The sequence below is a fragment of the Gadus macrocephalus genome, chromosome 13, assembly GCF_031168955.1.
Source record: "Gadus macrocephalus chromosome 13, ASM3116895v1".
NCBI classification, from domain to species: domain Eukaryota; kingdom Metazoa; phylum Chordata; class Actinopteri; order Gadiformes; family Gadidae; genus Gadus; species Gadus macrocephalus.
This window is the reverse complement of record NC_082394.1, coordinates 7,486,955-7,512,537: the sequence shown is the minus strand read 5'-3', so window position 1 is coordinate 7,512,537 and position 25,583 is coordinate 7,486,955. Positions and strand designations below refer to the sequence as shown.

General features: G+C 41.4%; 1 protein-coding gene across 1 annotated transcript; it reads right to left on the bottom strand.

Annotated features, from left to right (window-relative positions):
- LOC132470716 (guanine nucleotide-binding protein G(i) subunit alpha-2-like) lies at nucleotides 1–25,281 on the bottom strand. The gene is made up of 8 exons (XM_060069534.1): nucleotides 24,678–25,281; nucleotides 16,027–16,069; nucleotides 15,422–15,563; nucleotides 6,090–6,250; nucleotides 3,597–3,725; nucleotides 2,451–2,580; nucleotides 1,628–1,781; nucleotides 1–1,199 (listed from the first exon to the last, which is right to left on the bottom strand). Exons 1-8 carry the CDS (start codon nucleotides 24,793–24,795, stop codon nucleotides 1,009–1,011), a joined length of 1,068 nt encoding a protein of 355 aa, XP_059925517.1. The 5' UTR covers nucleotides 24,796–25,281; the 3' UTR covers nucleotides 1–1,008.
- Between the last annotated feature and the right edge of the window lie 302 nt (nucleotides 25,282–25,583).

Sequence of the window (25,583 nt, the reverse complement as noted above, 5' to 3'; positions counted from 1 at the left end):
AAGGCCTACCAAAACATGATTTATTTCATGACAGCGGAATAGATTTGATATGCTTCCTAGTATAGTGATACGATTATTTGTCAAGTGAACTGACTATCAGCAGAAATAGCCCTAGTTCATACTAAGACCGCAGGCCACAGCTCCATACCGCAAACAGATAACAAGGCAAAATACAAAACAAAAAAACATTTCATTTTAGGAGGAAACATTGGCTTTTGAAAAACCTTGCGCACTTCCTTAAATGGCGATGTACGTGTGTATTTATAAGTGTGTACATATTAGTCCTTTGTCATTAAGACGATTTATCAATGGAATGTTACTCAATTAGTGTGACGTACAGGCTAGTGAAGCATGGACTGTATAGTAGAGACTCTATGTAAACCCTTACCCTTAAAATACGTTTCCCCCAATGCTGTTGGATTTTGACAATCTCCAAAATATGTTTGGTTCATTCAAATCTTTCAATAAATCAAGACAAAGTAAATCCATGCTTATCAGGGACATTTTACTGGTTGTCTAGCTCTAGCATGTGGTCGAAATAAAAAATAAAATAAGGTTGAAAAAGAAGAGCACAAAATATCAAAAACCTAAACAATATTAAAGCAAAAGAAGAAATGGCCTTTTGTTTCTGTGGTAGCGTTGGAAACCAGTGTTATGGAAGGCATACTGATTTAGCTCCATTTTATATTCATACGTCTGCAAAACATAATAGTTTTTTTCTATTTCCTACTCGCATACAGCGCGTTAATTATATCCCATAAACAAATGTAATTAAAAACCCTGTCTACATATTTCTGAAAAAAATCGCACGGCCGGTAAAATTATCTATCGATAAAAAGTCTCAAAAGAACCGGTAACATTATGACGCATGTGACAAAAGGAACGCATTGAAAATAATCAAACAGTTAGTGAGTGACGCGTGTCACTGTTCCCACCCAGTGATCAAACCCCGACCCCCCCCACTCCCCCAGAACGATGACATCACGCGGCGGCGTGCTCCCACGGCTTCTAGAAAAGTCCGCAGTCCTTCAGGTTGTTCTTGATGATGACGTCGGTGACGGCGTCGAACACGAACTGCACGTTCTTGGTGTCGGTGGCGCAGGTGAAGTGGGTGTAGATCTCCTTGGTGTCCTTCTTCTTGTTCAGGTCCTCGAACTTGGTCTGGATATAGCTGGCCGCCTCATCATACTTGTTGGCCCCTGAGGATGGGAGAAACACACACACACACACACACACACGCGCATGCACAGGCACGCACACAGACAGACACATGGTCACACACGCACACAGACCCACAAAGACACACACAGACATACACATATACAGACACACATATACATGCACATTTTACAATTGATTTAAGTCCAAATAAAATACTTTTATATATTGAAGGTATATTAATACATATTAAGATATTAATACAGGGACAACTTTTTTTAAAGTGTACATTGACCAAATCATGTTTAAGTAGCAGGGGTCTTCATAATACAAGCATCAATACTCAAGACACACACACAATTTTTAAGATTTAAAGAACTGAAGATTCAAGCCGTCCACAATCATACGACAACAATCATCCCTCGGTCAAAGAAAAGCACAAGAGATCTATTGAAGTATGTGCCCTGACCTCCGTATTCTGGGTAGCAGATGGACAGCGGGCTACGGGGGATCTTCTCCTCAAACAGGTCCTTCTTGTTGAGGAAGAGGATGATGGAGGTCTCCGTGAACCACTTGTTGTTGCAGATGGAGTCAAACAGCTTCATGCTCTCGTGCATGCGGTTCTGGAACGAGATGGAGGGGCTTGGTCACTGGCTAACTACGTCCAAGATGTTTGTGATGTCGTGTGCATAACACAAAATAATGGCAGCTGCCTGAAACCATTTCTGTACGTTTCTTTTTCTTTCACTGAAAAACGAATAATATTTTTCGACGCTTTCATCTAAAGCGACTTAAAGATAATTCAGACAAATGCCTTTAAGGAGCATTTTCTTTTGAGTCAATTACTTTAGCAGTTGCCTACAAGTACGTTGCGGAACCCCAATGTCCACATCATAGCAGTAGGCGTCCTTGAACGAGATGCATCCTACGTGCATCTCCTTTAAATCCCAAAATTCGGGAAGGCCGCCAGCAGGGGGCAATAGTGAGCAAACTGTCGAAATTGGATGGTGCACAGAAAGCACATAGAAGGTGTTGGAGTCTTTCTCCAGTGAATGAACGCACCCAACTCAAACCCTCCTGCTGATACTTAGTAGTGTTATGAAAGGCAAATATATCATCGTGAAAAAATAACATGTGTTTTAAACATACGATGCCTCCAGGGTCGTACGGAGGCATCTGTTTTACAATGCGTTCCCATAAAGAGGGGTAATGTATCCTAGCTCTGGGGTCACAGACCCATATGGTAGCGCTGCGGCGCAGGCACCATGCTGGGTTCAGTCCTTCTTCCTCACCATCTCCTCATCCTCGGCTAGCATGAGGTCGTACGCACTGAGCGCCACGCAGAAGATAATGGCCGTGACTCCTTCAAAACAGTGGATCCACTTCTTCCTCTCGGACCGTTGGCCACCCACGTCAAACATCCTGCCGAGAGAGAGGAAGTAGAGTGTAAAAGAGTGTGTGTGCAGGCGTCAGTGTGTACGCCTGCACGCACACGCCGCGCGCCTGCACGTGTGTTTGCGCGTGCGTTTGTGTACGCGTGTGTGACCGTGTTTAAGGTCACTAGAAAGTCAATAGAAAAAGAGAGAGCGGGCCAGTGGAGCTGAGAAAAGACAGCCTCATTTCTCTCCCCGCCCCAAAACCGACTGCGACGCGGGGTGCAAAGTCAGGGTCTATTTTTGGCTGCACATTAACTTCTTAATGAGGTCTGATGCGGTGATCAGGACGCGGGTTTTGGCGTGAAGGTCAACAGGACGATGATGCAGAGGTAAAAGACAAGGGGAACCCTTATCTACTGCAAAAATCTTTGTTGTTACATCAGACGGATTAAACAGGGAGCAAAGGTGAAAAAAATAATAACCCGTGAGGCGCCCTTTGTTGATGAAAGAGATGAGTGTGTGGGGCAATCAGATTGGTTCCGATAGTTACTTCTCGGAATTGAAGTGAAATCTAAAGCAGTGACTTTCGTTTTATTGATTCTCCATCTATTATTCAGCCCCCAAAAGGCCTCAGAGGCCGCTTTACGAGAATATAAATGCGAGAGAAAACAAATCCCGTCTGATTACAGATGGTCCTTTCAGGGTCTTGAGCCAGAGACAACACAACAGGCCAGACCTCTCTGGCTGATTAAACCTCTCTGGATGTTTCATCTGAGAAACAAACATTCAAAATGAACAACATCTCCCTCCCGTTCCCACATAATAACCCGACTGTGGGTCTTGTGTCTTAAGTCCTGCACACAACATTCAAATTCATGTTGCAGCCTTCGCCAAAGTAACAGGGATTCCTTGAGCAAGGCATGCCAACCGTTGTCCCACTTTGCATGAGTGTGTGCGTGGGTGAAAACGAGGCATTACACGTAAGCCACATTGAATGGCTGCAGTGGCTTTTAAGGGACACTGTCTGTGTTTTCAGCCCAATTACGCTGATGTCGGCCTCACTTGAAGTGGAGGTCCTTGAAGGTGAAGTGGGTTTCCACGATACCCGTAGTCTTCACGCGCGTCCGCAGCACGTCCTGCTGGGTGGGGATGTAGTCCGCCTTGGCTATCCTTTCCAGGTCGTTCAGGTAGCTGTGGGGGTGAACAGCACAGGTGAAGCACAGAACCCCACACGCTAGCGCGGGGAAGGCCCAGGTGAGATGCAAGAGTTGTAAAGAGAGAGAGAGCCGAAAATAGCACACGGTTTTAAAAATAGACCCCTAAAAAAAAGACCCCCTCTCCCTCTGCTCCAGTCCTCCCCGCGTTTCTCAGCCATTGAGGAGTATTGTGTTTTGACCAACTGTGATTGATATGCAAGATGGATTTCTAGAACCAATAAGGGAAGAGACGCCCTGATTAGTCAGTCAAATCTAAATCGTCTCAGTCCATTAGAGACATACATTGTCACAGAGCACTTCACTCACTAATAACCGACGGATGGCTATGGCATTTCTGAGCATAACTCAGAAATTGTTGCTCTTAAATCTTCCCAGGGATATTAAAGACCACCCCCCAATTTCATTGGCATGGGCTCCTGTGGCTGCAATAGTGAATGAATTATCATTTCAGAGCAGGGCCGTTTACTTACCTGACCTTCTGTCCACGGGAAAAAATGTAATTTAGGGGTTGAGTGTGATGGTTGCTTTGCACTTATCTATATCTATAAACACTATAAATACACTGAGAGCCCCCCTGCCCATGAGAAGCTCACAGTGGCGAGATTACCATGGCAACATACTGCTTCCCCTTCAGTAGTATGTACCATATTGAAACACAACCACATGCAAAGAGAGAGACAGAAATTCCAGCAGTAATCTAATAAAAAAAAATATGGCTTTTATGTTCCTTTTGGTTTCTTTAATATAGAGGTTTTTTTCTGTTAGTCTGCAATGGCAGAAATGTGAGTCAGCATCACTGCAGCTTGTGTTTATCACTATCTTAAAGGGATGGAGCATAAACACAGTGAGCAAGCATTGGCAAGCTTCTACGAAAACACTGAGACACATTAGGTAAAAATATCTAAAAACAAGATGGCGTTTTGATTTAATGTGAGGTTGTCCGATGAATATTCAGAGATCATCGCAACAAAGTTTTGAAATTGAACCAGTCTTAGAGGCGGTGATAGAGTGTCTGATAGAGGCTGAAGGACACAGCTTGCTCTACTTGGCCAGGCATTACATCACCGCACAGGCCTGCTGGGAGACCTGATGCTTTTAGTGGCTAAGCCAACCTCCACTCCAGACGCACACACGCGCACGCAGGAAGATGATGGTTAATGCTATCTCTATCATACAATTTCAGTCCATTTGACTATAATAAAAAAAAAAAAAAGTTCAACAGAACTTGCTCTTGCAAGAAACATATTGTATTTCAATAATTCAGTCACTAAAAATGTCATTTGTACATGATACTTTTACGTTTCACTTGACAGTAAAACTGGTAACCTGCCATGAACCTAGAACCTCTGCGCCACTCAAGATAAAGTCACTGCTCCTGATCCTTATATGGAGCTTTTCACAGGTTCCTGATTATAATTATTTATAACCTCATACTTCTAGTCTTTGTTCCCTAGGTGATTTCACAAGTAAATTAATCTCCTTGCATTGACTGCACAGAGCACCAAAACATAAAACCGTATCTTATATTTATCAGATAATATTTATCAAACAATATAATTATAAATAAAAACACCTTGGTAGGAGGTATGATTGTGTTGCTTTTCTTTCTTGTAACAATTCTGACTTTGATTTCATTGATTTCCTTGGTTTTCCCTGAGGTGTGTTTCTGTAAGGGTTAATTAGTTAATTGGCTTTTGGCTGTGTGTGGTTAACTGATTGCTTCAGCAGCTACCAGCTGTTCTTTAAAGGCCAGTGAGAGAAGCCCAGTCCCCACTTCAATCTCAGCACACTGTGTGTGTGTGTGTGTGTGTGTGTGTGTGTGTGTGTGTGTGTGTGTGTGTGTGTGTGTGTGTGTGTGTGTGTGTGTGTGTGTGTGTGTGTGTGTGTGTGTGTGTGTGTGTGTGTGTGCGCGCACACATAGAGGTTACATTTAATTACATGTATTATCCTTTCAATAAAGTTGTCGTGTGTATTTAAGCTGTCCAAAACAGAGACGGGAGGCGGTTCATTTCACGTCGTTCCCGTGCCCCTAACAACGGACTTCCAAACACGTATCCTGAAGGGCTGATTATGGTTCCACGTCGACGCAACGCGGGGGACCACGCAGACGCTTCGACGCAGTCGTGAACCTGCTTTGGTTCTGCGTCGGGTCTTGGTGAGTGGACCAATCACAGTCCTTGCTGGTGCCTCGACGCAAGGTTAAAACATTTTGGGAGGCGCAGATCAGGCCCTTGTGATGGACGCACGGACGTAACGGGCCCGTGATTCCCCCAGCGTTGCGTCGAGGTGGAACCATAATCATCCCTTTAGACCCGTCCAGACGTGGCGCTTTACTCACTAGGCGGCCGAGTCGTTGAGCTGGTACTCCCGCGAGCGGGTGAAGCAGCGTTGGACGCCGCGGTCGGCCCACAGGCGCCTCATGACGCGGGACAGGTCCTCGGGCAGGACGGCGTGCTCCTCCGCCTCGGCGCACAGCACAAACACCTGCCGCGCGTCGTCCTGCCGAAGAAGAAGAAAAAAAACGGTGAATTAAAAAAACTAAAGTGCAATTCATTTTTTTTCCTCTGGGGAAGTCTTGATTGCCTCGTCATTCAGGGTCGCCCTCGATGACTCCTCGGGACACTTTGCATAAAGGTTGTATGAATATTAGAGCTGTATGCAAATCTATGGCCTCCGTCGCTGAAGAAGGAACTGCTGGAGTGTGTGTTAGGACTGTGTTGCATCTCAGGGGTTAGTTTGCTGTTCAGACGGTTGAGGGTTAGTGGATGTCATAACGTTGGCCTTTGAACTCCCTTGAAACTTGAAATGATCAAGAACACATAAAAGTGACTAGACCTGTGCTGTGTTCCAGTATCCATACTATCTGTACTCAGGATACATAGTTTGAGTACGTAGGGCGTTCCAAAAGGCAAAAAGGAAGTGTACAGAACGGACCAGGATGGTATACTCAAAACGGTCAAACCGCAGAGTGTGGATCGATGCACACTTTTCGTACTCAACGGCAGCCATCTTAGCAGGGACGCGGGAAGTCAGTCCGAGGGGGGGGTGCTGAGAGAGAATCTATATAATGACGTCATAATAAATGCTGCGCAACATCCGTTGTTTACAGAGACGAGATGAGGGGTGACGTCACATTCAGGGCTCCGCTCTGATAAACACTCTACTGGTGTGTAAAAAGAGTTCTGCCAACAAGCCACTGTTATTCACAAACGTTAGCAAATAAACAATGTGGAAATTAGAGTCAACTCGGCTGATACTGGGCTGAATTTCACACACTAACAACATGCCGACAAGCTGTTGCGGTCCGGGATTATACACAGCGTTATAACAAGGATTCAGGAGGTTATTTCTAAAGGTTTACAAAGGAAAGTGACAATGATAGAAAGCCTTAATTTTCATCCAGACTAACGAGTTGTCTGATATGAGGAAGGTGACGATTTCTCCGTCAAGTGAACCGCCCGTCTTTGCTCTTTTTTTGCCAACCAGTTTATGTGCGGGATTCCAGAATCAAAACGATAACATTCGACGTGTCTATTAATATGGCAGCAACATTTTACACCAGTTTTAGAATGTTCACTACAACAGATGTTGAACACCAACATGCTTATGTAAAATCAGCATAGTACCGATAATATGATAAATATCATAAAAAGGGTGGATGTCAATAATTTAATGAAAAATCATGTTGTATGATAAAATTATACAACAAAAAAAAAGTATTGATTTGTTCAGAAAACTTTCTCACTTGCAGTTACAGCCAGGGGCCGCTGCAGCACCCTAAGCACCCCCACTTCCCGCGTCCCTGGGTAACACTGTTGTTTTTTATTGGTCGTCATGAAAAAAAACATAAGGGGTAACACTGTTGTCTTTGTCAAATAAAATATAAGGGGCAACACTGTCGTTTTTTATCAGTCATCATGAAAAAAACAAGGGGCAACACTGTCGTTTTTTTTCATGACGACCAAAGAAAAACAACAGTGTTACCCCCTATGTTTTATTTGATAAATATCGACAGTGTTACCCCTTATGTTTATTTCATGACGACCAATAAAAAACAGCAGTCTTACCCCTTATGTTTTTTTTCATGACGACCAATAAAAACGACAGTGTTACCCCTTATGTTTTTTTTCATGATGGCCAATAAAAAACGACAGTGTAACACTGTCGTTTTTATCAAATGAAACATGAGGGGTGACACTGTTGTTTTTCTTTGGTAGTCACGAAAAAAAACATAAGGGGTAACACTGTTCCTTTTTTTATTGGTCGTCATGAAAAAAAACATAAGGGGTAACATTGTTGTTTTTTATTGGTCGTCATGAAAAAAAACATAAGGGGTAACCATGTTGTTTTTTATTGGTCGTCATGAAAAAAAACATAAGGGGTAACCATGTTGTTTTTTATTGGTCGTCATGAAAAAAAACATAAAGGGGGTAACACTGTTGTTTTTTTTGGTCGTCATGAAAAAAAACATAAGGGGTAACACTGTTGTTTATTATTTGTCGTCTTGAAAAAAAAAAAAAGGGAAATAATAGAAATACACACATACATTTTAATGTCATGTATATCCTCTTTAATGATGATTGATTATTGTGTATTGTCATCGCCTCAGTGGTGCAGTGGGGTGCACTCTGCCTAACCCCCTGGAGACCGGGGTTCAAGTCCGGTTGATGACCTCTGTTGGAAGTTTCTTATCTCTATTTCATGCGAATTATAAATTCAAGTATAACCTTTGTGATGACTTTAAACGGTGTCTTGATGGTGCATTGTTAAGTTCGGAGGTTAACACTCTGAACAGCTCATGTTCCGATGCCTGCAAAAACGTCGACAGGGGTGCCACTGTCGTTTTTTTATTGGTCAACATGGAAAAAACATGAGGGGTAACTCTGTCGTTTTTTATCGGCCGTCATGAAATAAATATAAGGGGAAAACACTGTCGATATTTATCAAATAAAACATAGGGGGTGACACTGTTGTTTTTCTTTGGTCGTCATGAAAAAAAACACAAGGGGTAACACTGTCGTTTTTATCAAATGAAACATGAGGGGTAACACTGTCGTTTTTATCAAATGAAACATAAGGGGTAACACTGTCGTTTTTCTTTGGTCGTCATGAAAAAAACCATAAGGGGTAACACTGTTGTTTTTTATTGGTCGTCATGAAAGAAAACATAAGGGGTAACACTGTTGTTTTTTATTGGTCGTCATGAAAATAAACATAAGGGGTAACACTGTTGTCTTTGTCAAATAAAATATAAGGGGCAACACTGTCGTTTTTTATCAGTCATCATCAAAAAAACAAGGGGTAACACTCGTTTTTTTTCATGACGACCAATAAAAAACGACAGTGATACCCCTTGTGGTTTTTTTCATGACGACCAAAGAAAAACAACAGTGTTACCCCCTATGTTTTATTGAATAAGTATCGACAGTGTTACCCCTTATGTTTATTTCATGACGACCAATAAAAAACAGCAGTCTTACCCCTCATGTTTTTTTTCATGACGACCAATAAAAAACGACAGTGTAACACTGTCGTTTTTATCAAATGAAACATGAGGGGTGACACTGTCGTTTTTCTTTGGTAGTCACGGAAAAAACCATAAGGGGTAACAATGTTCCTTTTTTTATTGGTCGTCATAAAAAAAAACATAAGGGGAAACACTGTTCCTTTTTTTATTGGTCGTCATGAAAAAAACCATAAGGGGTAACATTGTTGTTTTTTATTGTTCGTCATGAAAAAAAACATAAGGGGTAACCATGTTGTTTTTTATTGGTCGTCATGAAAAAAAACATAAGGGGTAACCATGTTGTTTTTTATTGGTCGTCATGAAAGAAAACATACGGGGTAACACTTGTTTTTTGTTGGTCGTCATGAAAAAAAACATAAGGGGTAACACTGTTGTCTTTGTCAAATAAAATATAACGGGCAACACTGTCGTTTTTTATCAGTCATCATGAAAAAAACAAGGGGTAACACTGTCGTTTTTTTTCATGACGACCAATAAAAAACGACTGTGTTACCCCTTGTGTTTTTTTTCATGACGACCAAAGAAAAACAACAGTGTTACCCCCTATGTTGTATTTGATAAATATCGACAGTGTTACCCCTTATGTTTATTTCATGAAGACCAATAAAAAACAGCAGTCTTACCCCTTATGTTTTTTTTCATGACGACCAATAAAAACGACAGTGTTACCCCTTATGTTTTTTTTCATGATGGCCAATAAAAAACGACAGTGTAACACTGTCGTTTTTATCAAATGAAACATGAGGGGTGACACTGTCGTTTTTCTTTGGTAGTCACGAATAAAACCATAAGGGGTAACACTGTTCCTTTTTTTATTGGTCGTCATGAAAAAAAACATAAGGGGTAACACTGTTCCTTTTTTTATTGGTCGTCATGAAAAAAAACATAAGGGGTAACATTGTTGTTTTTTATTGGTCGTCATGAAAAAAAACATAAGGGGTAACCATGTTGTTTTTTATTGGTCGTCATGAAAAAAAACATCATGGGTAACCATGTTGTTTTTTATTGGTCGTCATGAAAAAAAACATAAAGGGGGTAACACTGTTGTTTTTTTTGGTCGTCATGAAAAAAAACATAAGGGGTAACACTGTTGTTTATTATTTGTCGTCTTGAAAAAAAAACATTAGGGAAATAATAGAAATACACACATACATTTTAATGTCATGTATATCCTCTTTATTGATGATTGATTGTTGGGTTTTGTCATCGCCTCAGTGGTGCAGTGGGGTGCACTCTGCCTAACCCCCTGGAGACCGGGGTTCAAGTCCGGTTGATGACCTCAGTTGGAAGTTCCTTATCTCTATTTCATGCGAATTATAAATTCAAGTATAACCTTTGTGATGACTTTAAACGGTGTCTTGATGGTGCATTGTTAAGTTCGGAGGTTAACACTCTGAACAGCTCATGTTCCGATCCCTGCAAAAACGTCGACAGGGGTGCCACTGTCGTTTTTTTATTGGTCAACATGGAAAAAACATGAGGGGCAACTCTGTCGTTTTTTATCGGCCGTCATGAAATAAATATAAGGGGAAAACACTGTCGATATTTATCAAATAAAACATAGGGGGTGACACTGTTGTTTTTCTTTGGTCGTCATGAAAAAAAACACAAGGGGTAACACTGTCGTTTTTATCAAATGAAACATGAGGGGTAACACTGTCGTTTTTATCAAATGAAACATAAGGGGTAACACTGTCGTTTTTCTTTGGTCGTCATGAAAAAAACCATAAGGGGTGACACTGTTGTTTTTCTTTGGTCGTCATGAAAAAAAACACAAGGGGTAACACTGTCGTTTTTATCAAATGAAACATGAGGGGTAACACTGTCGTTTTTATCAAATGAAACATGAGGGGTAACACTGTCGTTTTTATCAAATGAAACATAAGGGGTAACACTGTTGTTTTTTATTGGTCGTCATGAAAGAAAACATAAGGGGTAACACTGTTGTTTTTTATTGGTCGTCATGAAAATAAACATAAGGGGTAACACTGTTGTCTTTGTCAAATAAAATATAAGGGGCAACACTGTCGTTTTTTATCAGTCATCATCAAAAAAACAAGGGGTAACACTCGTTTTTTTTCATGACGACCAATAAAAAACGACAGTGATACCCCTTGTGGTTTTTTTCATGACGACCAAAGAAAAACAACAGTGTTACCCCCTATGTTTTATTGAATAAGTATCGACAGTGTTACCCCTTATGTTTATTTCATGACGACCAATAAAAAACAGCAGTCTTACCCCTCATGTTTTTTTTCATGACGACCAATAAAAAACGACAGTGTAACACTGTCGTTTTTATCAAATGAAACATGAGGGGTGACACTGTCGTTTTTCTTTGGTAGTCACGGAAAAAACCATAAGGGGTAACAATGTTCCTTTTTTTATTGGTCGTCATAAAAAAAAACATAAGGGGAAACACTGTTCCTTTTTTTATTGGTCGTCATGAAAAAAACCATAAGGGGTAACATTGTTGTTTTTTATTGTTCGTCATGAAAAAAAACATAAGGGGTAACCATGTTGTTTTTTATTGGTCGTCATGAAAAAAAACATAAGGGGTAACCATGTTGTTTTTTATTGGTCGTCATGAAAGAAAACATACGGGGTAACACTTGTTTTTTGTTGGTCGTCATGAAAAAAAACATAAGGGGTAACACTGTTGTCTTTGTCAAATAAAATATAACGGGCAACACTGTCGTTTTTTATCAGTCATCATGAAAAAAACAAGGGGTAACACTGTCGTTTTTTTTCATGACGACCAATAAAAAACGACTGTGTTACCCCTTGTGTTTTTTTTCATGACGACCAAAGAAAAACAACAGTGTTACCCCCTATGTTGTATTTGATAAATATCGACAGTGTTACCCCTTATGTTTATTTCATGAAGACCAATAAAAAACAGCAGTCTTACCCCTTATGTTTTTTTTCATGACGACCAATAAAAACGACAGTGTTACCCCTTATGTTTTTTTTCATGATGGCCAATAAAAAACGACAGTGTAACACTGTCGTTTTTATCAAATGAAACATGAGGGGTGACACTGTCGTTTTTCTTTGGTAGTCACGAATAAAACCATAAGGGGTAACACTGTTCCTTTTTTTATTGGTCGTCATGAAAAAAAACATAAGGGGTAACACTGTTCCTTTTTTTATTGGTCGTCATGAAAAAAAACATAAGGGGTAACATTGTTGTTTTTTATTGGTCGTCATGAAAAAAAACATAAGGGGTAACCATGTTGTTTTTTATTGGTCGTCATGAAAAAAAACATAATGGGTAACCATGTTGTTTTTTATTGGTCGTCATGAAAAAAAACATAAAGGGGGTAACACTGTTGTTTTTTTTGGTCGTCATGAAAAAAAACATAAGGGGTAACACTGTTGTTTATTATTTGTCGTCTTGAAAAAAAAACATTAGGGAAATAATAGAAATACACACATACATTTTAATGTCATGTATATCCTCTTTATTGATGATTGATTGTTGGGTTTTGTCATCGCCTCAGTGGTGCAGTGGGGTGCACTCTGCCTAACCCCCTGGAGACCGGGGTTCAAGTCCGGTTGATGACCTCAGTTGGAAGTTCCTTATCTCTATTTCATGCGAATTATAAAGTCAAGTATAACCTTTGTGATGACTTTAACCGGTGTCTTGATGGTGCATTGTTAAGTTTGGAGGTTAACACTCTAAACAGCTCATGTTCCGATCCCTGCAAAAACGTCGCCCGGGGTGCCACTGTCTTTTTTTATTGGTAAACATGGAAAAAACATGGAAAAAATTTCATTTTATCAAATGAAACGTAAAAAAAACTGTCGTTTTTTATCTGTGGTCATGAAAAACCCATAAGGGGTAACACTGTTGAAAAGTATCGAATAAAACATAGGGGGTAACACCAGGGACGCGGGAAGTCAGTCCAAGGGGGGGTGCTGAGAGAGAGTCTATATAATGACGTCATAATAAATGCTGCGCTCTGATAAACACTCTACTGGTGTACAAAAAGAGTTCTGCCAACTAGCCACTGTTATTCACAAACGTCAGCAAGTAAACAATGTGGAAATTAGAGTAAACTCGGCTGATACTGGGCTGAATTTCACACCATAACAACATGCCGACAAGCTGTTGCGGTCCGGGATTATACACAGCGTTATAACAAGGATTTAGGAGGTTATTTCTAAAGGTTTAAAAGGAGAGTGACAATAAAAGAAAGCCTTTATTTTCATCCAGAGTTACGAGTTGTCTGATATGAGGAAAGTGACGGTTTCTCCGTCAAGTGAACCGTCCGTCTTTGCTCTTTTTTTGCCAACCAGTTTACGTGCAGGATTCCAGAATCATAACGATAACATTCAACGTGTCTATTAATATGGCAGCAACATTTTACACCAGTTTTAGAATGTTCACTACAACAGATGTTGAACACCAACATACTTACCGGTATGTAAAATCAGCATAGTACGATATTCAGCTATCGACAGTTCTGCGTTGTGCGTCATAGCCTACGTCAGCCTACTCAGACAATGTTCTAAATAAATTGAAATGATAATATGATAAATATCATAAAAAGGGTGGATGTCAATAATTAAATGAAAAATCATGTTGTATGATAAAATTATTAAAAAAAAGAAAAAGTATTGATTTGTTCATAAAACCTTCTCACTTGCAGTTACAGCCAGAGGCCGCCAGGGAGGGGGTGCTGCAGCACCCTAAGCACCCCCACTTCCCGCGTCCCTGCATCTTAGCTACGTAGCGGAAGAGGCTGAGACAGGCTGAGCCAACATCGGCGCATTTTCCACATAGCCTGCATTAATGGAGTCATTTTGTAGTTTTTATAGATTTTATAGCTTTTTATAGTACTATGTGTAAAGAGTTCACCGTCCAAAGCGGGAGCTTTATTGTGGGGGAGGAGTCGTGACGGCAGTCGTGATCGTAATTTCCGGTTAGTGCACCATGGAGTATTCGATTTGGAACAACACTGAGATCTGAAAATCAGCGCACTTAGTGAGTGCGGAGAGTGTACTACATTTAAGTGTACTAATGGAAGTATGGATATTGGAACGCAGCATTGGATATGATTATGTAATATTTTGCTTTTACAGATTGGGTGGTATTAAACCGAAGATTTGAGAGCAGGCTATTAAAGTTTTTTCTTTTTAGTGCAGAATAGTGTAGTGGATACAAGGGTGGAGGTCAAAAAGTCCTTGGTTCGTGTATTAAAGCTTCTGCTAAAAGATTAAAATAGTACCAGGCACTAAGTTAGCCCATTATGTATATATAACGCATTGTATATATAAAACATGCAAGAGTGGTGCTTAAATCATAGTGAAGGAGGCATTGTTGCTAAATGTCTTTGTTCCTTTATATTTATTCTCTCCAGCGATACTTATGACTATTTTTATTCATGAGTGTGTTTTCATGTACATGACATACAATAGTGTGTGTATTTAAAAAAGTTATACCTGTATACTATGTGCCTTGTGTGGAGGCTATGACTAGACACATCAATATGATCACAGTAATTACATAGAGGTCTACACAGGCTATCAAGAAAGAAATAATGGGAATGAGTACAAACACCATCAACACCACGTTTAGGGAGATGAGAGTATATGTGTGTGAATTCATTCTAATGTGATATATTTTGAGACTGCTCAAGAGAGGGGGAGAGCCAAAAGACAATTCTATCTTTCAGCCTTTGTCTTAGGGGAACCTGTCTGAACGCATAGAAAGTATGCCAAATATGGATCAAAAGCAGCCAATTCAGGCCATTATCAGTTTGTAGATAGCTGGCCCTTTGTTAATTATTCGCCGCTGCTCCTGACACTGCAGAAACAAAGCAAGCAACAAAGAAAATGGGCCGTTGTAAAAGTGGGTCGTCGTGACAAAAGCCTTAAGTATATCTCTGCCCACTAGCCCACTTATTGATGTGTGTCTCACTGGAGGGCTTCCTTGGAGCTTAGAGGCAGGAAGCAATGCAGCTATGGCAATATGGCTTTTAGGTGTTTTTTGGGTTGCAATTTACTCAAAAGCAAAAAAAAAATATTTTTTCGTTATATCTGAAGCACAATGCACACATAAAACAGAGCATCTGTCTGTGCACATGCTTGTGTGATTATATACATGTGATACTGTATCTAAAACTTGTATATCTTACCTCCCTTGCAGTGTCCCCATAGTCAATCTTGAGAGTGGTCATTGCTTTAACAATGGCCATCAGAGAGTGAATGGTGTTACTGTAGACCACTGCTCTGTACTGTTTACACTCGTCTTCTGAATAGCCGTCTTCATGAATGATCCTGACAACAGAAAACACCAAACATAACATGTTTTTATGTAACGCTGTGTAGGAGTTGGGGAAAGATGTCAGACGTTTCGGTTGTAGCTAACGTGAGCAAACCACGTCATTAGAGTCCAACACTGTTGAGATAGGGGATGATTGCCTGCACTACGTTTTGTAAAATAACGACTAATGGGATGTGGAAAATGTGACAGTCCATTAACCCCATTAGCTGGAATATGGCTACAGTATGCACGTAAACATTACACATATTACACAATTGTAGAATATTATGATTATGTTATGGCCATGTCTCATGTTCAGACTAAACACGCTTGTTCTGCCAGAGGATTCTAGTGTCGGAACAACAGAAGGCGTCCATCTAGGGCCAACAGGCCAGGCCGTCACTACATATCTCTGGCCTGGATGGACGCTGGCCTTCTTCTGTTCGTCCAGATGGAGACTGCGTTTGTGTCACTCACTTCATCTGCTTCACGATGGTGCTCTTCCCTGACTCGCCCGCACCTGTTGGGACAAACAACAGATTACAGCGTGCTTCAGTGGCTTCCATATCTATACCCTCGAGAAACTCGTGTTTTACATGTGTGTACATGCCACACTTTTGCTGATCCTGTCCAGAACTAATCTCTGGGATCCAGTAGTCCTATTATTTTACAGCAGGATCTTTGGGGAAAGATCCTTGCCCGGAAACCACGACGGCAAGGGATTCAGAATGGTCCATCTACAAAGGCCAGTCTACACAGTGTTGATTTAAAACCTCTACAGACGTTTTCTTGACAGTGTTACTACTGCTGGCCGATAGTGTCCTCCAATTAGGCTCTTACAAATCCCAGCCTCTGGCAACATGATTGGTCAATAAATATGAAGTGAGAGGACGTAAAACACAAATATGAGTTTGTCTGCCATCAGACTTTTGATATGAATCTAATACCTGATTAGAGAGATGAATCCAGGACGAAGTTCAGCAAAAGTGTGGCATGGTCACAAGTAAAACATAAGTTTCATGCCCATATAACTATATAAATGGTTTTCAAATGATATTAATCTAACATTTGACAATGTAATATCAACTAGGGATGGGCGTGAGGAATCGATTACTCGAGTACTACTCGTTACAAATGAACTCGGTTGGTAGACAGGCAAACTCGAGTTTGCATATACACACACAATACAAACAAAGTTTTCTGAAGCAAATGTATACATTTTCTGTCGGCGCCACTAACGCATGACGTGGGCACAAAGAAAATTAAATGCATCCATTTCCATGGCGCGTTCCGTGGCGTGTGCAGGCACGCCAGAATTCAAAAAGTTAAGAGATGGCGGTTAAAGCAAACCGCAGCGAAGAATTGAAATACTTTAAAGAAATAGCAGATCATAAGGTGAAATGTAAAATATGCCAAGCGAAATCGAGCTACCAGAAAGTACTATGCGGCAACATATGCTCCTGAAACACAACAGTGAGTTCGGGAAAGCAGACCCGCAGCAACGGTGAAAGTGAAAGTGTGTCGGCTATATTTTCACCGCCGCAAGACGCAGCTGTAATCCCGGGCGTGTAGAGAAGATCACAACGCTGAGTATTTCCATAGTCCATTTGCTGCCGTTTTATTTGCAGCTTTAAGCATTTATTTGCAATGGTTAGGCTACTTGTTTCGGTTTTTTTAAAACTGTTACAGGCCTTGGTTCGACGTGATTTAAATTGTGAGACGCATATTTATTTTTGTAAGGGAAATGTGTTTTGAACGTTTGCAAAAATAAATAATGAATACTCTGATAACTCTGACTGTTTTGATGGAGAATAAGCATTAGGCCTACATGTTTGGTTGGTAATATTGCCGTTCATCATCAGGCCTATTCCTGCTGCAGATGCGTTGCATTCTAAAAAATAGATTTGATTTAACGAGTACTCGATTGATCCTCGAGGAATTCCTTCGATCACTCGAGTTTGGAATTTACTACTCGTGCCCATCCCTAATATCAACTATTAACTTTCAATCATGTCATCCATAGAGGTGTCCTCATCCAGGCACTGAGCTGTGTTCATCCAGTCAAAGCTGATCAGATGAGAGCAGGTTCCTCCGAGCTACCTCAGTAATGTCAGGGGTTTCCACATGCCTGTCTCCTCCACTGCTTCCTGTCATCCCCCCGTCCACATCCTGTCACCGGGCATTACCTCGGCCAGGGCATGATGCCCCCCAGGAACGTCATGGTCGTCATGGTCACCCATTGTCAATAGTCTGGTCTGCCACCTGACTTCGGTGTAGCTCACTAGGAGCAGCTAGGGTCTGAGGAGATTGGATGGTTGTGTAACCCTATGACAAACTCCTTTTTATTTGTCCAAGCCATACCTTGCTCACTATGTACCGCAATACACCATATCATAAATTATGAATAGTTTTAATAATGTAACCTTATTCTACAAAATTCATTTAGCCTACATGGTGAAAGAATCTGAAACAGCCGGCTCACAATACAATGTCTCTCCTTGAACTTCCTTTAATGGTAAGAATTTCTTCCTCATTCAGGATCTAGGATCAAGCTCTCTGAGGAGCCAAAGGTGACATTGATCGTATTGACTGTCCACTGAACACAGAGCGCTGACGAACTGGGAATGTATGTGAATCCAATTACCTTTCATTTGTGGGTTGCAGGGCTACAGCTGGTGCTGTTCTGTTTTAATGAAGATGCTATGCTACGTGAAAGTGACATGACGTGATTAATGTGTGATGAAACTAATGGGCCCGGATCAATGTTTTAATTAATCCCAAGGTGCACCTGTGGACATCTAATCATTAGGCCCACCCGCATGGCAGACACGTGGAATCAGTTATTAGGATAGCAGACATGAGCAGGGGCCAAGGATGCCACTTCATTATCAAAAACGATCGGCCAAGTACTACTCTTCGAAATTAGTTGACATGACTGGATGTAGTATTGATTTTATTGACTTGGCTTTTCAAGGAGCGTGAGTGCTTGAGTCTTGAGTCTAGTTGTGGAAATAAGATGAATCCAGTATGTTATGTAGAGATAATGTACATGTCAAATTTTTGAATGAACTAGCTGCAGACTGCTCAGTAGTTTGGTGAGCTAGCTTTTGATTGGTGAGGTGTGCAATTAGCTCGCTAGTGATTGGTCAGTTGGGTGGCTACTAGCTAGCAAGCTAATGATTGGTCAGAGGTGTGGTAAGTTAGCTGGAGATTGGTCATGTGGGATAAGCTAGCACACAGTGCCCTCAGGGGGTCTCACTTGCCAAGGGAGGCCAGCTAACCATTTATTATGTTCCATTTATATCAACCCAGTAGCCCCTGAGCTCTGGATTGAATTGCCTCTGACTTCCCAGGAATTAGCTGGGAAAGCTGCGGTAACATCATTTCCACAACTACCAGTTAGAAAGTAATCCATGCAGGGCACTGGGGGCTGGGTGAGCATAACGAGTTAGGACAGTTAGATGCTCCTGTGGTATTGTGACACAGGTGGGATTCCCAAATTGTAAAATATTTAAAAGTGAGGAGAGAATACAATAGGAAGTCCATCAAATGGTTTTTTTTCCTTCGTTTTTTTGTTGTTGTTTGGGGTCCTTCTGTTATATCTTGTAACAACATGACACAAAATAAGTCATCGCCTGAAATGAATAATCAACACTAAATGCTCCAAATCTATCTTGCAGTCATCCATTTTTTTGGTCGTGTTGTGACTGAGCCTCCTCCTCCCTCTACATCAGCTGTCAGCCCATCCCCCAGGGTCGGTCTTGACTTGTCACCTCCACCGTCCGGGTGTCAAGACTTCTTCCCTTCAAGCTGACAACCACGGTCATTGAGAAGGTTAAAACCTCCTGGAGGACTTTGTGACACTGACCAAAACACACATCAATGACGTCGCTATCGCTATTTACAGCTCTAGGCCCATTCAGAGGCAGCCGGCTGAGCAACAGAAAGTGGTGGAGACATTATTTATAGAATAAGGGATGTCACAACCCTTTCCCCATGATGAGCTGGGCAAGGTTGAGGGTCCCACGCTCTGAAAGGGATCTGAATGTGAGAGATACACTTTGATTTTCCTATTGGATTACATTATCTGAAGAAACGCCTGAAGTCATCAATTATGCCACCTCCATGCATCATTTTTTTTTACCATAAAGGAACCAATTTCAAATTTGCATTAAGACGCATGCTTGCCGCACACTGCCTAAAGACTGCCTCAACACTCATAAACAAACTCCTGAGTGTTTCTACTGCACAGTTGGTCTCACACCAGAAACGTAAGCAGGAGATAGTTCGTAGGATAGCCGCTGTCTGATTTGCAGTCAATCTCCATCTTCCCGCCTTCTTCTGCAGATGGCAACAATCCCCAGACAACATGACCCGAATAGACACGGCAAGCTAAAAATAACCCCTTATTCGCGAATCATAACACTCAGATGAACTCAATTTGGCGAGTTAGTAAACTGGTAACCGCCAAGCAGAGGATAGCAAGCACAGGTGTGCCATTGTAAGCCACTAGTGAGAAGATGGAGTGAAGGAGGGGGGTGGGGGGGGGGGTGGTTTAAAACCCTGCAACGGAAGAGATGTGCTGAAAGTAGGTCATCAGACTTGGAAGGCACCCTTTCACGTTTGGGACCACATGGGGTTAGAGAGAGGCATTGCCAACGAGGCTAAACTCAAACCGTTGTACGCCCCTGAAATTATGTATTAAATGCCCATTTACAATCATCAAGCACTTATGCTCAGTGGATCAGCAGATCATGTTTTTCTTGTTTCAATACATTTTTTGAAAAAGGGTTAAATAAAATGGAGCAGATTGGACAGAATTATTCTGAGCCATAGACCGCAGCCAAGAAACAACCAAGAAAGATTTGACCAGTCAAGTTCCAATATTCCCATTCATCTACCAGTAGGCCTACAAGCTACTGTGATACATTACCCCTAGTCTTCATAAAACGATATTATTCTGGTCTTTATATCTATTATTGTTTGAACTGAAGTAAGCACTAACTAAGAGTAAGATTTATCACAGGACAATCAATGGTGGTTTTGTTTTGTAAAGTTCATGGAACCCAAAGGGGACAGTTTAAGTGTGAGTCCGAGCAGAGCAGAACAGAACCGACACAGCAGCGGTGCATCGTTATGATCGAAGCATGACTTCACTTTTCTCTGGGGGGACTTTGCTCAAAAGGTCAAAAAACCTGAACGCCATTTTAAATTGACATTTACAAGTGTGAGCGGGATAGAGAACGGCTGCCCCGCAGAAGGAGATGGCGGCTCAGCGCTATGGAAACAAGGGCCACGCCATCACCACTTGCCACATTAGCTACAACACGCACACACACGCGCACACACACACACACACACACACACACACACACACACACACACACACACACACACACACACACACACACACACACACACACACACACACACACACACACACAAACACAGTGGTCATCGAACACACCAGTGTACACGCTGAGACAGGCTTGTTTCGGTACCATATGCCAGTGTTGGTGGTGTGTCTCTGAACTGGGCTCAGATAGGCTTTCCTCTATTGTACACTGGGGATAACATATATCTGATAACCTGTGAAATACGGATGCGTTGATTGGGTCTTCCAGATGAAATGGGCGGGGCCGCAGCCAATCCAGTGTCTGTTCTCATATAAAGGCATGCAGGAGCTCAACACATAGAGCAAGTTGTGCAGGTAGAAAGCCTTTCCCTCCAGGGGAGCGAGTCACACCAGTGTTAGTGTAATGTCAGCCTGACACGTCCGTTACATTAAATTCCAGCTCAACTTATGCACTCAGCCGCTAACAGCCTGGAAGACCACATCTTGCTTGTGAGGCGGGAAATAACGTCATTCAGTTAATTTCATAATTCATAGTACGGAACGTACTGTCGTACTCTGTATGTGACGGCTGGGATGAGGCTGTGTAAAATGTGTTATATAAGGATATATAAATATTTATGTATATATATATATATACATATATATATATATACATATATACATATTTATATATATATATATATATATATATATATATATATATGTGTGTGTGTGTATATATATATAGCAGCTTCGTGTATTCATTTACAGCGTAATTAATAATAAGGCTACACATTATGCATGTATAAAATGCCTAAATTATATATATATATATTATACATACGTATAGATAAATTAAGCTGTCAATGGATAATTGAAGCTACTATATATATCTATATTATATATAGATCTAATTATATATAGATCTATATTATATATAGATCTATATTATATATAGATCTATATATAATATAGATCTATATTATCTATAGATCTATATTATATATAGATCTATATTATATATAGATCTATATTATATATAGATCTATATATAATATAGATCTATATCCTCAAACACATTTCACAAATTCCACGCCCCATCCCATCCATCAAACACAAAGCGTATACTATGAATTATGAATTATGAAATATGTTATTTCCAGCCAAACAAGCCAGATGTGGCCCGTATTTCCTTTAACACATTTCCCACAGCTTCATCCCAGCCCTGTGTGGGAGTATACCCCATATCATCCTCCTTAAATGAATAGTGTTTATGACGAGTGTTTCTACAAGATAACGCAGGTCATCCTCAACAAAGCAACACGCATACACCAGTGTGATTAGAATGTTATGAGTTTCCATGTGCATTCCTGAACATTTCAGAAACATCTTCCCCCAAGGGTGTTGTCTTATTTATTGGTTACATCATTGGTTCACACATGGTTCAAAAGATAAGCTCTGATGAATGTTTTGCTGGATACAAACATGGACTGCACCAGATTATATGGGGAAGAAGGGGGAATGCATCCGATTTCTAACAACATTACCAAGGAGAAACAGTGATTAATATTATTATCATACAAGCCTGGATCCTAGCCTCACATTTCCATGAATCCATCCAAGGAGAAGCAGCATAAATCACATTCTGCCTCATGGCTTAATATGAATTCACTCGCTCTAAGAATAGTTTATTATCTGGAGCTTAAATTAATGACATCAAAATCAATTACAGGTTCGCTATTATCACAAGTGACTCCAAGTTAGCACCAAGTCACTGAAATACATCACACAATGGGCCCAACCACATTATAATTACCTTCTGCTATAACCTGACTGCAAGCTCATTAATAGCATGGCAGCATTCCTAATTTATACGCATACTGATGTGAAAAGACACCCGAAGAAAATCAAATAATTAAGGTGGTTTCTTCTGTAAATTAAATGGTGAGGATCTCATCCCACTGGAATAGACATTACATCGGGGACCAAATCCACTCTCTACCCATGGGAAAATGCGCAAAAGCCTTTTGCTTTCATCCACTTTGACAGTACATGACCGTACTTGAAGTCCAAACAGGAGACTATTCCTATATAAATGTAGTCTCCACGTCTCGTTGAATCCACTCAACGCTTTCACATCTGACGACCCCAAAGTTCACACTGTGGCAAGGTGTCAGACTCGAGCAATTTCCGTGAAGCAATATATAGAACCAACTCCCAGTGTGTTTCTCTCCCCAACACAATCAAGCAGGCATACGTTTCCTGGTACATACGGTCTGTCATCTACACGCATACAAGGCCAGTACTTCTGATCTACGCCATTAAAACACATTCATTTCCTCACGTCATTCACATCTCCCCCCAAACCCTAGGAAAAGCATCGGATGAGATGATGCAGCACTTAAATCAAGTCAGAAATCCGGCATAGAGCAGACATTCCAGCCTCAGCATACTGAAGAAGACGCTAATTGTTCTCGCCTATGTGTCTTAAAGGCGTGACTAATTTGGCCCAAGTGCAGCGGTCCGGCCTGTGGGTGGCTCGGAGCGCATCACTTGCGGATTGGTATAGTTATCCTGTGGAAGGGCTTTGAGTCACGTCTGAGGTGCAGGTGGGTGGATGTCAGTCGCGAGGCTGCAGAAATACATCATTTAAACTAAGGAGGCTTTAGGGAGTGCAGGAGTCATCTGTCTCATTGGAAGCCCATACTGACTCACTTCCTAACCCCGCTCGTATGTCAGCAGGAATATCAAAAGGTTATTACCGAAGAAAAACCTACTCATTAGGGTCCTACTCATTAGGGAGCGAGAGAGAGAGAGAGAGAGAGAGAGAGAGAGAGAGAGAGAGAGAGAGAGAGAGAGAGAGAGAGAGAGAGAGAGAGAGAGAGAGAGAGAGAGAGAGAGAGAGAGAGAGAGAGAGAGAGAGAGAGAGAGAGACAGAGACAGAGACAGAGACAGAGACAGAGAGAGAGAGAGATAGATTACTTCTTTTCCTGACTGTCTTCCAGAATGACTTTTGTCATGGCAACATCACCATTAAAAGCTGGGAGGACAGTAAACAGCTGATGATAATCACTATAACCAAGTCGCATTAAGTACTATGGCCAACAGTAATATAGGGGTATGTCACTGTGTCTGTGTACCAGTGTCTGAGATGTGTGCATGTGTGTTTGTGTGTGCCTGAGTGACTGAGTGAGTGTGTGTGTGTGTGTGTGTGTGTGTGTGTGTGTGTGTGTGTGTGTGTGTGTGTGTGTGTGTGTGTGTGTGTGTGTGTGTGTGTGTGTGTGTGTGTGTGTGTGTGTGTGTGTGTGTGTGTGAGAGAGAGAGAGAGAGAGATATTGATTGAGAGTGTCTGTGTGAGTGTGTGCCAGCGTGCGTGCGTTGCCTACTGCCTACTCAGCATAATAAATACAATCTATTAAATCTATGAATCCAAACATGGAAACATGACATTGTTTGATTTATTGTCTTGAAATTGGGGGGACATATATAATTTTGTTAGGTCTCATTTAAGTTTGTGTTCTCAAAGCAAGATAAACATTGTTTGATTTGATCTTTGACATCTTGCTATGGCGGTTATTAAGATACACATTGCATTATTCGATTTATTGCGAGGGAGGGTACGATAAACATTGTATTATTTCGCAAATAAAGAGATGCTGGGGGAACTGAATGGGTGTACAATCCACGACCCCACTTGTCCTGAGGTACTAATATGATATCTTAAATACAATGCTTGTGTCTCTATGTTATTTTCAGACCAGAGGGTCGGTTGTCTTCACATATTGATCCTTACCCAAAAGCAGCAGTTTGACTTCCCTAGCAGCCTTCTCCCCGTCCTCCCGAAGGTTTTTATCAATCATTTTGGATCTCTCCGCAGCAGATTTATCTTCGGAGCTCACCGTACATCCCATAGTGCTGTAAAAAAAAACGCGTCCACCGACCGATTTTGAAAAGAAAAGATTTAAACGGTGCGAACAGAATGTCAAATTTCAATACCACTGCGCATCCCGTGCCAGTCCGGAGCATGAAGTCAGGTTGTTCAGTTCTTTCAGTCCAACCCCAGTGCTGGAAACGTCCGGAGTCATTTGATGTCCGAGCTACATGGCAGACATTGCAGGCGGCGTGTGTTCTGGTCCATTTCGACAGTGGGACGGCAGGTGATACTGGGAGCAGGACGGTGGTCCTTCAACGTCTCCTTCTGAAGAACGGTCTCACTTATCGGCCTGATCAAATCATCCGGTGGGCTACGTAATCTCGCCACTGCAGTCTCTGAGTATAAAGCAGGTATTAGTTGCAAGTTTCTTGCAACTACCCTTGAAGTGACACAAGACGGCGCAATAATCACTTTTTTTTTTCTAGTGTTATGAGTTGATCTGGTGTGATTGAGGGACCTGTGGACACTGGCCAGTGCTGGTGCCACGGGGGGGGGGGGGGGGGGATTTAAAGTGTGGGCAGCCGATCGGTAGCTGCCAGTGGTTCAGTTTGAGATAATCTTGCTTTAGCCTATTTAGTTTGAGTGATCGTATAACGTTTCCTTTATTTGTAAAATTAAGGCTTTTTGATCGGTCTGCAAGTAGCATACATTTCACTCATTATGGGGGGTGTAGGCTTTGGGTCAGGATGTATTTGATCAGATGCATAATTGATACGTAAATTTGCAAAGTGCAGTCATGTTTAATAGGTGTATCTTAAAAAGATA

Bases quoted from the DNA above. Each gene is read 5' to 3' on its own strand.
- LOC132470716 (XM_060069534.1), bottom strand. From the start codon at position 24,795: ATGGGATGTACGGTGAGCTCCGAAGATAAATCTGCTGCGGAGAGATCC. The intron at 3,726-6,089 runs GTGAGTAAAGCG...TCACCCCCACAG, and splicing joins CTCAACGACTCGGCCGCCTA to CTACCTGAACGACCTGGAAA. The intron at 1,200-1,627 runs GTCAGGGCACAT...TCCCATCCTCAG, and splicing joins CTGCTACCCAGAATACGGAG to GGGCCAACAAGTATGATGAG.